Source organism: Bubalus bubalis, chromosome 13 (assembly GCF_019923935.1).
Source record: "Bubalus bubalis isolate 160015118507 breed Murrah chromosome 13, NDDB_SH_1, whole genome shotgun sequence".
In the NCBI taxonomy this organism is placed as follows: Eukaryota; Metazoa; Chordata; class Mammalia; order Artiodactyla; family Bovidae; genus Bubalus; species Bubalus bubalis.
In genome coordinates this window covers 42,054,270-42,068,267 of record NC_059169.1, presented here as the reverse complement: position 1 = coordinate 42,068,267, position 13,998 = coordinate 42,054,270, and the positions used below count along the sequence as shown (strand labels likewise).

Below are 13,998 nucleotides of genomic sequence, written 5' to 3'. Positions count from 1 at the left end.
CAGGCTCTTTGTTGCTATGCATGGACTTTCTCTATTTGCAGCCAATGGGGGCTACTCTTCATCATGGTGCCCGGGCTTCTCATTGCGGTGGCTTCCGTGTGGTGCAACACAGGCCCTAGAGCTCACAAGCTTCAGTAGTAGTAGCATGTAGGCTTATATGCTCCATGACATGTGGGATCTTCTTGGACCAGGGATTGAAACCATGTCATCTGCATTGGCAGGCAGATTCTTAACCACTGGACCACCAAGGAAGTCCCTCTTTTCACTTTCTTGGTGGTATCTTTTGAAGCACAAAACTTATTAATTTTTATACAGTCCAGTTTGCTTCTTCTTTTGTCATTTGTTCTTTTGGCACCATATCTGAGGATCTTTTTCCAGATCCAAGTTCGTGAAGATTTTCTTCTGTGTTTTCTTCTAAGAATTTATACTTTTAACTCTTTCATATAAGTCTTTGATCCACTTTGAGATAATTTTTGGTATCATGAAGTAAGAGCTTTGTACGTTTTTAATGTGGCTAATAGAAAATTTAAATTGCATGTGTAGCTTGTATTCTGTTGGACAAAACTGGCCTAGAACAGTAGTCTCCAAACTTTTTGTATGAATACCTATTAGGGGGAAAAAACTGAGCATGTACTCAGGAATAGTATATGTCTGTGTATGTATGTGTGTGTGTTTAGTTGCTCAATCATGTCCAACTCTTTGTCACTCACATATATTTATATATACGTATATATGTTATATGCACACACTGTCACATGCAAAGTGTCTGATATGCATGCTCACTCACTCCAGTCATGTCCAACTCTTTGTGACCTCATGGACTATAGCCTGCCAAGCTCCTCTGTCTATGATATTTTTCTGGCAAGAATACTGGAGTGGGTTGCCATGCCCTCCTCCAGGGGATCTTCCCAACCCAGAGATTGAACTTGCTTCTCTTGCCTCTCATGTATGGTGACAAATTCTTTACTTCTGAGCTACTTGGGAAGCTACAATCCATACCATACTGCTTTCAATTTTCTCCAGCAGATCATTCTCCACTTCTGCTTTTCCCTCTACCCAGAATGCAGTTTCTCTGCTTTGTCACTGCATTAATTTTCATTCTTCAGTGTGGCCTTTTACATTATTTAATGTACTACTATAATTTTTTTTACTTGCCCATCTTCTTCAGTAGACAGTTAGCTCCTCCAGGAAGAAACTGTGAAATCCTAGCGCCTATGTACAAAGATCATGGCATCCGGTCCCACCACTTCATGGGAAATAGATGGGGAAACAATGGAAACAGTGTCAGACTTTATTTTTCTGGGCTCCAAAATCATTACAGATGGTGACTGCAGCCATGAAATTAAAAGACGCTTACTCCTTGGAAGGAAAGTTATGACCAACCTAGATAGCATATTCAAAAGCAGAGACATTACTTTGCCAACAAAGGTTCGTCTAGTCAAGGCTATGGTTTTTCCTGTGGTCATGTATGGATGTGAGAGTTGGACTGTGAAGAAGGCTGAGCGCCAAAGAATTGATGCTTTTGAACTGTGGTGTTGGAGAAGACTCTTGAGAGTCCCTTGGACTGCAAGGAGATCCAACCAGTCCATTCTGAAGGAGATCAGCCCTGGGATTTCTTTGGAAGGAATGATGCTAAAGCTGAAACTCCAATAATTTGGCCACCTCATGCGAAGAGTTGACTCATTGGAAAAGACTCTGATGCTGGGAGGGATTGGGGGCAGGAGGAGAAGGGGACGACAGAGGATGAGAGGCTGGATGGCATTGCTGACTCAATGGACGTGAGTCTCAGTGAACTCCGGGAGTTGGTGATGGACAGGGAGGCCTGGTGTGCTGCGATTCATGGGGTCACAAAGAGTCGGACACTACTGAGCGACTGATCTGATCTGATCTGAGTGCCTATGTAGATGATAGGTTTTTAATAAATGTTTGTTAAAAGAGAATGTTCATGATTATTGTATTGAATTAATTAATGAATATGTTTCTTCCAACTCAGCTTGCTTTTCTGCAGTCATTGATATTCATGATCCAGAGGAAAAAATCGCTAATTTTCTTTTCATCATTTTTAAAAAGTTTAACTGCAAGTATTCTAATGATGAAAAGTTTTATTTATCATTTCTCCTGAGTGTTCTGTGTGCTTAAATATTTTATTTTTTGAAGAAAAATTATCTCATAGTATTTTTTTATTCTTGATACTATATTCTTTTCTTTTTTTCCTAGAACAAGGGTTCTTAAGGGCAATTTGAGAACTTTAACGTGATTTCTAATAATCTGTAAGATGTATTCTGCTGTCCTTACTACTGACTTAGAAGTGAATTTTTATTTTTTTTTAAATTTTATTTTTTTTAACTTTACAATATTGTATTGGTTTTGCCATATATCAAAATGAATCCACCACAGGTATACATGTGTTCCCCATCCTGAACCCTCCTCCCTCCTCTCTCCCCATACCATCCCTCTGGGTCGTCCCAGTGCACCAGCCCCAAGCATCGAGTATCGTGCATCAAACCTGAACTGGCGACTCGTTTCATATATGATATTACACATGTTTCAATGCCATTCTCCCAAATCATCCCACCCTCTCCCTCTCCCACAGAGTCCAAAAGTCTGTTCTATACAACAGTGTCTCTTTTGCTGTCTTGTATACAGGGTTATTGTTACCATCTTTCTAAATTCCATATATATGCGTTAGTATACTGTATTGGTGTTTTTCTTTCTGGCTTACTTCACTCTGTATAATAGGCTCCAGTTTCATCCACCTCATTAGAACTGATTCAAATGTATTCTTTTTAATGGCTGAGTAATACTCCATTGTGTATATGTACCACAGCTTTCTTATCCATTCATCTACTGATAGGCATCTAGGTTGCTTCCATGTCCTGGCTATTATAAACAGTGCTGCGATGAACATTGGAGTACACGTGTCTCTTTCAATTCTGGTTTCCTCAGTGTGTATGCCCAGCAGTGGGATTGCTGGATCATAAAGCAGTTCTATTTCCAGTTTTTTAAGTAATCTCCACACTGTTCTCCATAGTGGCTGTACTAGTTTGCATTCCCACCAACAGTGTAAGAGGGTTCCCTTTTCTCCACACCCTCTCCAGCATTTATTGCTAGTAGACTTTTGGATCCCAGCCATTCTTGCAATCCCTATCAAGCTACCAATGGTATTCTTCACAGAGCTAGAACAAATAATTTCACAATTTGTATGGAAATAAAAAAATCTCGAATAGCCAAAGCAGTCTTGAGAAAGAAGAATGGAACTGGAGGAATCAACCTGCCTGACTTCAGGCTCTACTACAAAGCCACAGTCATCAAGACAGTATGGTACTGGCACAAAGACAGAAATATAGATCAATGGAACAAAATAGAAAGCCCAGAGATAAATCCACGCACATTTGGACACCTTATCATTGACAAAGGAGGCAAGAATATACGATGGATTAAAGACAATCTCTTTAACAAGTGGTGCTGGGAAAACTGGTCAACCACTTGTAAAAGAATGAAACTAGAACACTTTCTAACACCATACACAAAAATAAACTCAAAATGGATTAAAGATCTAAACGTAAGACCAGAAACTATAAAACTCCTAGAGGAGAACATAGGCAAAACACTCTCTGACATACATCACAGCAGGATCCTCGATGATCCACCTCCCAGAATATTGGAAATAAAAACAAAAATAAACAAATGGGACCTAATTAAACTTAAAAGCTTCTGCACAACAAAGGAAATTATAAGCAAGGTGAAAAGACAGTCTTCAGAATGGGAGAAAATAATAGCAAATGAAGCAACTGACAAACAACTAATCTCAAAAATATACAAGCAATTCCTACAGCTCAATTCCAGAAAAATAAATGACCCAATCAAAAAATGGGCCAAAGAACTAAATAGACATTTCTCCAAAGAAGACATACAGATGGCTAACAAACACATGAAAAGATGCTCAACGTCACTCATTATCAGAGAAATGCAAATCAAAACCACTATGAGGTACCATCTCACGCCAGTCAGAATAAAAGTGAATTTTAAAAACATGATCAGTGGGTCAGTTGTAGACCAGTTGTACCACAGTGTCTTTCATTTTCTAAACATTGGTCATAAACAACAATATTAGCATTCATAGTGATAGTCACAGTTGTTCCCATCAGCATCAGTTCTTAGAAAGGTTTTCTCAATCAAATAGTGCTATGAAATATCCACTGAAACACTGTAGAACACATTTCTGGGTGATTTCAAGAAATTGTAAGATACCTTCCATTTAGAGTAGATTTTTCTCCCTCAGAATCCTCCAGCCAAAAGCAGGGAAATTCAATGTAGTGATATCTTTGGTGTTAGGGCTTAAGCACCAGCATACCAAGAATTTCTTGAATTCAGTGGTTTGTGTTATGTGGTATTTTACATTGATAAGTGGTATCACACCATATCTGCATAAGAGCATTAGGCAATTCCCAAACAAAACGAAAAGCACCCAAACCAAATGAGCTGTTTAATATTATTAAACCTGATGTCTTCAAGTCATTAACTGCTTGAAAATGTTAGTAATGGGTGACCTTTGCATCTCATTATTTTTGTGCATCCTTTATTCCATTTAATCTCATCAATAACTGTTTCTAGGCAATAATGTATTCTTTATACTGAACACTACACAAATATGATCCATACTACCAACATACATTTATTAAGAAATTGCCATGTCAAAAAAGACCCTAGTACTGAGTTCTGTTGGAGACAGAAAGATAAAAGAGTTAATTTTAACATGTATGGAGGATGAGAAAAAGAGAATGAAAGTATGAATGAAGATAACTGCAAAGTTTTTAAATTAACCGAATGAAAAGACACACTAATGATATGTAATACTGATGTTTGCAAAGATGAGTCAACAGATTTAAAATGTAAACATAACTTAAAATTAGCATTAACTTATTTGAAGAAGATCTCTATCTTATTTTAAAGTCAGATTTTAGAGAACTTGATATATTTTACATTGGGGGATTGAATATACGATAGCCATAAACAACAAACTGTGGAAAATTCTTCAAGAGTAGGGAATACCAGACCACCTTACCTGCCTCCTGAAAAATCTGTATGCAGGCCAAGAACGGTTGGAACTGGACATGGAACAATAGACTGGTTCCAAATCGGGAAAGGAATACATCAAGGCTGTATATTGTCACCCTGATTATTTAACTTATATGCAGAGTATATCTGTGAAATGCTGGGCTGGAAGAAGCACAAGCTGGAATCAAGATTGCAGGGAGAAATATCAATAACATGACACCACCCTTATGGCAGAAAGTGAAGAAGAGCTAAAGAGTCTCCTAATGAAAGTGAAAGAGGAGAGTGAAAAAGCTGGCTTAAAACTCAGTATTCAGAAAACTAAGATGATGGCATCCAGTCCCATCACTTCATGGCAAATAGATGGGGAAACAGTGAGAGACTTTGTTTTGGGGGGGCTCCAAAATCACTGCAGATGGTGACTCCAGCCATGAAATTAAAAGATGCTTGCTCCTTGGAAGAAAAGCTATGACCAACCTAGCTGCTGCTGCTGCTAAGTTGCTTCAGTCGTGTCCGACTCTGTGCGACTCCATAGATGGCAACCTACCAGGCTCCTCCATCCTTGGGATTCTCCAGCCAAGAACGCTGGAGTGGGTTGCCATTTCCTTCTCAGCAGAGACATTACTTTGCTGACAAAGGTCTGTCTAGCCAAAGCTATGGTTTTTCCAGTAGTCATGTATGGATGTGAGAGTTGGACTTACAAAGAATGCTGTGAGCACTGAAGACACTTTTGAACTGTGTTTGTTGGAGAAGACTCTTGAGAGTCCCTTGGACTGCAAGGAGGTCCAAATAGTCCATCCTGAAGGAAATCAGTCCTGAATATTCGTTGGAAGGACTGATGCCGAAGCTGAAATTCCAACACTTTGGCCACTTGATGTAAAGAACTGATTCTTTGGGAAAGACCCTGATGCTGGGAAAGATTGAGGGCAGGAGGAGAAGGGGTCCACAGAGGATGAGATGATTGGGTGGCATCACTGACTCGATGGACATGAGTTTGAGTAAGTTCCGGGAGTTGGTGATGGACAAAGAAGCCTGGCATGCTGCAATGCATAGGGTTCCAAAGAGTCAGACACGACTGAGCAACTGAACTTAACTAAACTGCAAATACTTTAAAAATCAATAAAGGCAGAGAGTAAATGAATGATTCCCTCAGACTAAACAGGGAGGAAAGGGAGTAATGCTAATGGGTACAAATTTTTTTTAAGGGGGAGGAGTAATGAAAATATTCTAAAACTAAATTATAGTGATAGTTGTACAATTCTCTATATACTAAAAGCTATTGAATTGTAAAGTTTAAATCAATGGGATTTCTGGTATTGTAAATTACATATCAAGAAAATTTTATGTTGATAAAGCTGTTTTTTGGTAAAAAATGATTGTCAGGCACAGAAAGACTGTGTGTTTTCCATGTCTAACTTCAATTGGTTATTAAGGCAAAATCTTAGGCGTCGAAAAGATAGAAACTCAGATATGAGCATACTTAAGTGAGCTACCCAGTTCACTGTATAACAAAAGAACTCATCATTTGGAATAACAGGTTCTTAGAAATAGGTATATAGGATGATATTTGGCAATTTTTTCCAGAGTTTTGTATGAATTCCTTTTTCTGATGTTAGGAAGTATTTAAAATACAATGGAATTATTTCTGTCCTATAATTTGAGTTAGAACGAAAATATTTTTCTTTTTGTCATTGTAGAACATCCTGTCTTCTCAATTTCTGCAGATCTTGAGATTCTGGGATTAATGGACCAAGCTTATGGACTATGAAAATGTAATAAATATTAAATTTTTAAGTTTCTGGAATTACAGAACAAGTCTTTTCAGCAATTTTAGCAGTTTCTTAAAGCATTGTGCCCCAGTGGTTAGGAGGAACCACTTTATAGCTGAGCCTTTTTTAATTTTTCCGTTGTGTCTTAAAAGTGGAATTGGGACATTTTTCATTTAATGTGATTTTAAATACTGAAGATTACACTCAGTAAATAAGTTGTGATGTGGTCATCACAGTGTGATCTTTTAGTTTCTTCTTTTAGTACAGAATCTTTACCTTTACTCTTAGACATCTGTCTCTACTTTTCCTACATGTTTTTCATCTCTATTTTCAGTAGAAAATCTTTTCAGTTGTGTTTTTTGTTATGAAATGCATTATGTTGTCTGAGGAAAACACTGAACACTGATGCTTTTCAAAGTGCAAGGTTATTATTGTTTCAACTAATTGCCTTATTTGTTTGTAAAAAGGAAATTTTTATAAAAAATGGAAAAAAGCTGTAAATTGCTTTCTTGAGGTCTTTTCAAGCAGATATCACAGTGTAACTCTCCACTTTTATAGCAAGGGCTAGAAACTATTACTGTGGTAATCAACATATCACAGTGCATTTTCATGAAGATTTTTTATTTTACTTTCAAAGTTCTGAGTTGGGATGTTGGTCTCCTACTGTTGACACCTGAGGATACTACTTGACTCTATATTTAAGTGTTATTAGGAGATGGTCAATTTTCAAGCACACAGCACATTTTTAATGTTTAAGGTAATAGTCCTCTTTTATACACACTGATTTTCTTATTCCATTCTCCTAGTGTCCACTTGGCAAGAAGAGTGCTTCAGTTAGAAAAACAAAACTCGTTGGTTTTAAAAGACCTGGACCATCAAAAGAACCAAGTAACACAGCTTTCACAAGAGGTAAATAACCTAAACAAATGAAACACACATAAAGAATCACAGTATTGGTTGTAATTCCTTGTTACTCCTTTGTGTATTTTCTGAGCAGTTTCAAAATAAGCTGTTTGCTGGTACAAAATGATTTTACAGTCTATGAAAACTAACTGAATAAAGCAACTTACAGTGTATGGTAAAACCTAAGATCAAAAAAAGAGATTAAATACCTAGACTAAATATAAATGCAGGCTAGACAGACAAAGCTTTGATTTCTGAAAATATACACTGGCAAAGCAAGTTTAGCAAATTTGGTGGCATTTTAAGTTTTAAACTAAAGCCTCATTTTTAAAATAAATTTGCTTTTTTACTTCCTTGATGAAAAATGACTTATCTATTAAACACACTTGACTGGTATACACTTAACCCCTCACAGTCTTTGATATATGATAGTTCCCAAATTATACTTACTTTTAAAAATCTCAAATTTATATTTCTTTTGCTTAGCATTTTACTGTATCATTTAAAGACAATATGTATATTTTACATAGTACTTCCAATCTTCTTATTTAATCAGTATCTAATTCCAATTTCCTATTCTTCTGAAATTCAAGTAATAAAACCAGTTCAAACCAAAGATACCACCTTCGTAGCATTCCCTTTATTTCCTGAGTTTCAGCATAATGAATTTTTCTATTTTAGTATTTTAGGTCTTATAATAAAGGGACTTTTAAATGAGTATATTAAAAACTATTAATATGTACCATATATTCTGCATTTGTTTGCCTACAGACCTGTTCATATTTGTCTACATAGTGCCTTCTATGTAATGTGCTTTTAATGCTACAGCATTAGGAGGATCTTTATGCTCAAAGTATTTGTGATATGATATGATATGATGTGATATTGATATAATGCCTGGAATTCATGTTCCATAAAAATGTGGGAGAGGAGCTCAGTAAATAATACAAGAATCTCAAAATGTTGATAATGATTGAAGCTTGGTGACGGGTACATATATATTCAGTATTCAGTTCTGTACTTTTGTGTATGTTTGAAATTTTTTCATAAGACATAGAGAATCAGTAATCCTAAAAAGGTTTCTACTGACTGTAGTTTATACTTTTTCCCTTGCAATTGAAAAAAGTATTAGAATTTGATATATTCCATGGATTTTACTTTTTCCTGCCTTAGAAAAATTTTCTTAAATTGAAAAAGAATTCCATAAACTAATTAGCTGAAAGGTGATAATATTAGATTGCTTGTATACCAGTAGACTCTTCATGATAGATGTTGAAAAAACAGGAAGAAAAGTCTCTCAGAATCTTTATTCTTTTGAGTAATTTATATATTTAAACCATGTTGGAATTTTCTGAGAATTAATACAGAGATAAAAATCAACTGACTAATATTTAAGTTTAACATTAATTTCTATGTTATTCAAATTATACTGAGATTATACATAAATGAATAGTCTAAATCAAAGTGCTAGAAAATATTCAAAATGAAAATAGATACTCCTTTTATAGCAGCTTTATTGAGTCATAATTGATGTAAACTGATCTGCACAGATTTAATCTGTACAGTATAACTGACGTGCATAACCGTGAAGCCATCACCAAAACCAAGACAGTGAACAGATGTGTCGCTGCCGTGTTTCCTTGTGTCCCTTGGGAATCCCTGTCCCAGCCCTCCCCACCCCCATCCTTGTCCCTAAGCCACCACTGGTTTGCATCATGTCACTGTAGATTAGTTTGCATTTCCTAGACTTTTATGTAAATTCAATATATATGCATGAGCAACTGGGGAAGCCTTATATATATATATAATATGCACACACTATTTTTTTTGTCCATCTTCTTTCATTCTGCATAATTATCTCAAGATTTGTCCATAGTCCATCCCTTTTACATTGCTGAGGAACATTCCATTGTATGGATTTACCACAGTTGTTCATCCATTCACTTCTTGATAGATATTTAGGTTATTTCTAGTTTTTACCTATTATAAATAAAGCTGATATGAACATCCATGTACAAGTCTTTATATAAACCTATGTTTCTGTTTCTCTGGGGTAAATGCCTGGGAGTGGAATAGCTGGATTGTGTGGTAGGTGTCTAATGTTTTAAGAAACTGCCAATCTGTTTTCCAAATGTTCATACTATCTACTTTTTCTACTAGCAGCATATGAAAGTTCTAGCTCCTCTACATCCTTGCGATGATTTGATATGGTCAGTCTTTTTAAGTTTACCCCATTCTCATAGTGGTTTTAATTTGCATTTTCATAATGATTCATCTTTGCTCTTTGTTTCTCTTACTGGGAGAGTGTCTGTTCAAATTTTTTGCTCATTATATCAGATTATTATTTTTTTTTTTTTTTAGGGAGTCAAGTTTCTTTTTTTTTTTAATTAGAGAATTTTGAGAATTATTTGTGTATTCTAGATACAAGTGTCTTATCAGCTATATGGTTTCCACATATTTTCTCCCACTCTATGGCCTGTCTTTCCATCTCTTAATGCTGTTCTTCGAAGAGCACAAGTTTTTATCTCGTCCGTTTTTTCAGTTCAGTCTTTTTTAGACTATGTTTTGTATGTTGTATCTAAAATATCTTTGCCTTACTCATGGTTAGAGTGTTTTTGTCTGTGTAGTCCTGTAGATCTTTCATAGTTTAAATTTATGATCCATTTTGAATGTTTGTATGGAAAGGACACAGAAGAGCCAAAAAGCTTTGAACCTGAACAGAATTGGAGGACCAGTACCATCTACTTTCAAGACATTATAAAGCTGCAGTAATGAAGATGATGTGGTAGTGACATAAAGACAAAGATAACTGGAACAGAGTCCAGGGACAGACTCACACATAGATTTTTTACTGATTTTCAACAGTGTTCTTTATTCCTTTGTGTAAATCCAAATTTCCACCTGGCATCATATTGCTTCTGGTTGATATACTTCTTTTAACAATATTTATAAAATAGGTCCGCTGGAGATAAATTCTTTTCACTTCTGTATGTTACAAAATGTTATTTTACCTTTTTGTTGTTTGGGTTTTTTGGTCTTTTTTTTTTTAAACATTTCTGACTATCTATTCCTAACAAGAGCAAAGATTGAAACATAGTTCTCCATTCTGTTACTACAGCCTAATAAACTGGAAGGGTTCACTGGGTAGCCTTTCCCTTCTCCAGGGGATCTTTCCCACTCAGGGATCGAACCCAGGTCTCCAACTTTGCACACGGATTCTTTACCAGCTGAACCACAAGGGAAGCCCAAGAATACTGGAATGCATAGCCTTATCCCTTCTCCAGCAGATCTCCCTGACCCAGGAATAGAACTGGGGTCTCCTGCATTGCAGGCAGATTCTTTACCAGCTGAGCTATCAGGGAAGCCCTTTTCTTTTTTTATTGGAGTAAAATTCACGTAACATAAAATTCACCATTTTAAACATTTTAAATTGTACAGTTCAATAGTTTTTATGTTTGTAATGTACAATCATCACCACTACTTATTTACAGAACATTCACATCACCCAGAGAGAAACACTGAACGCGCTAAGCACTTTGCTGCTCAGTCTCCCTTCCCTGCAGCCCCTGGAAACCACTAATGTGCTTTCTGTCTCTATGGGCCTGTTCCACATACTTCATATAAATGGAATCATACAAAATGTGCCTTTGTGTATCTGGCTTCTCTCAGCATAATGTTTTCAAGGTTCATATATTAATATGTTGCACTATCAGTACTTAATTTTTTATGACTAATATTTCCATTGTACAAATATTTCATGTTTTGTTTATCTGTTCACCAGTGGTGTACATTTATCATTTCCATCATTTGCCTGTTGTAAATGGCACTGAGCATTCATGTACATTTTTGTTTGTTTGAACACCTATTTTCAGTTTTGACTGCACACCTAAGAGTGGAATTACTGGGTCACATGGTAATTCTGTTAACTTTTTGAGGAACCATGGAACTGTTTGTCACACCAACTGCACCATTTACATTCCCATCAGTAATGTTCAGGGTTCCAGTTTCTCTCATTCTCGCCAATACATATTTTCCATTTTCTGGGTTTTTCTAAATTCTAGCCATCTTGCTGCTGCTACTGCTGCTGCTGCTGCTGCTAAGTCGCTTCAGTCATGTCTGACTCCGTGCGACTCCATAGACGGCAGCCCACCAGGCTCCCCCATCCCTGGGATTCTCTAGGCAAGAACACTGGAGTGGGTTGCCATTTCCTTCTCCAATGCATGAAAGTGAAAAGTGAAAGTGAAGTCGCTCGGTCGCGTCCGACTCTTAGCGACCCCATGGACTGCAGGCTACCAGGCTCCTCCATCCATGGGATTTTCCAGGCAAGAGTACTGGAATGGGGTGCCATTGCCTTCTCCATCTAGCGATCTTAGTGGGTGTGAAATGGTGTCTCATTGTGATTTCAATTTGTATTAACCTTATAATTAATGATGCTAAGCATCATTTTGTGTGTTTATTGGCCATTAGTATATCTCTTTTGGAGAAATACAAGATATACCCATTTGGATGCAGATTTCCAAAGAATAGCAAGGAGAGATAAGAAAGCCTTTCCCAGTATTCAGTGCACAGAAATAGAGGAAAAAAATAGCATGGGAAAGACTAAAGATCTCTTCAAGAAAATTAGAGATACCAAGGGAACATTTCATGCAAAGATGGGCACAATAAATGACAAAAATGGTATGGACCTAAAAGAAGCAGAAGATATGAAGAAGAGGTGGCAAAAAATACACTGAAGAACTATACGAAAAAGATCTTCATGACCCAAATAACCATGATGGTGTGATCACTCACCTAGAGTCAGACATTCTGGAATGCGAAGTCAAGTGGGCCATAGGAAGCATCACTACAAAGCTAGTGGAGGTGATGGAATTCCAGTTGAGCTATTTCAAATCCTAAAAGATGATGCTGTGAAAGTGTTGCACTCAATATGCCAGCAAATTTGGAAAACTGAGCAGTGGCCACACGACTGGAAAAGGTCAGTTTTCATTCCAATCCCAAAGAAAGGCAATGCCAAAGAATGCTCAAACTACTGCATAACTGCACTCATCTCACACGCAAGCAAAGTAATGCTCAAAATTCTCCAAGCCAGACTTCAACAGTACGTGAACACTGAACTTCCAGATGTTCAAGCTGGTTTTAGAAAAGGCAGAGGAACCAGATGTCAACTTGCCAACATCTGTTGGATCATCAAAAAAGCAGGAGAGTTCCAGAAAAACCTCTACTTCAGCTTTATTGAGTATGCCAAAGCCTTTGACTGTGTGGATCACAATAAACTGTGGAAAATTCTTAAAGAGATGGGAATACCAGACCACCTTATCTGCCTCCTGAGAAATCTGTATGCAGATCAAGAAGCAACAATTAGAACTGGACATGGAACAATAGACTGGTTCCAAATTGGGAAGGGAGTACGTCAAGGCTGTATATTGTCACCCTGCTTATTTAACTTATATGCAGAGTACATCATGAGAAATACTGCTGGATGAAGCACAAGCTGGAATCAAGATTGGCGGGAGAAATATCAATAACCTCAGATATGTAGATGATACCACCCTTATGGCAGAAAGTAAAGTAGAACTAAATTGAAAGAGGAGAGTTAAAAAGTTGGCTTAAAACTCAACATTCAGAAAACTAAGATCATGGTATCTGGTCCCATCACTTCATGGGAAATGGATGGGGAAACAGTGGAAACAGTGAGAGAATATTCTGGGGGGGCACCAAAATCACTGCAGATGGTGACTCCAGTCATGAAATTAAAAGATGCTTGCTTCTTGGAAGAAAAACTATGACCAACCTAGACAGCATATTAAAAAGCAGAGTTATTACTTTGCTGACAGAGGTCCATCTAGTCAAAGCTATGGTTTCTCCAGTAGTCATGTATGGATGTGAGAGTCAGACTAGAAAGAAAGTGAGCACCGAAGAATTGATGCTTTCAAACTGTGGTCATGGAGAAGACTCTGGGAGAGTCCCTTGGACTGCAAGGAGATCCAACCAGTCCATCCTAAAGGAAATCAGTCCTAAATATTCATTAGGACTGATGCTGAAGCTGAATCTTCAATACTTTGGCCACCTGATGCAAAGAACTGACTCAATAGAAAAGACCCTCATGCTGGGAAAGATTGAAGGCAGAAGGAGAAAGGGATGACAGAGGATGAGATGGTTGGATGGCATCACTGACTCGATGGACATGAGTTTGAGTAAGCTCCAGGAGTTGGTGATGAACAGGGAAGCCTAACATGCTGCAGTCCATGGGGTCACAAAGAGTCGGACATGA

The 13,998-nt window shown here is 37.2% G+C and overlaps 1 protein-coding gene across 2 annotated transcripts in view; it reads left to right on the top strand.

Moving 5' to 3' along the window:
* PIBF1 (progesterone immunomodulatory binding factor 1) overlaps positions 1–13,998 on the top strand; it is a 230,669-nt gene that overhangs the window by 149,409 nt on the left and 67,262 nt on the right. For both annotated transcript variants that reach the window (XM_006076037.4, XM_044927258.2), the window contains exon 14: positions 7,631–7,733. In XM_006076037.4, coding sequence (XP_006076099.2) covers positions 7,631–7,733 — 103 coding nt within the window. The remainder of the gene's footprint in view (positions 1–7,630; positions 7,734–13,998) is intronic.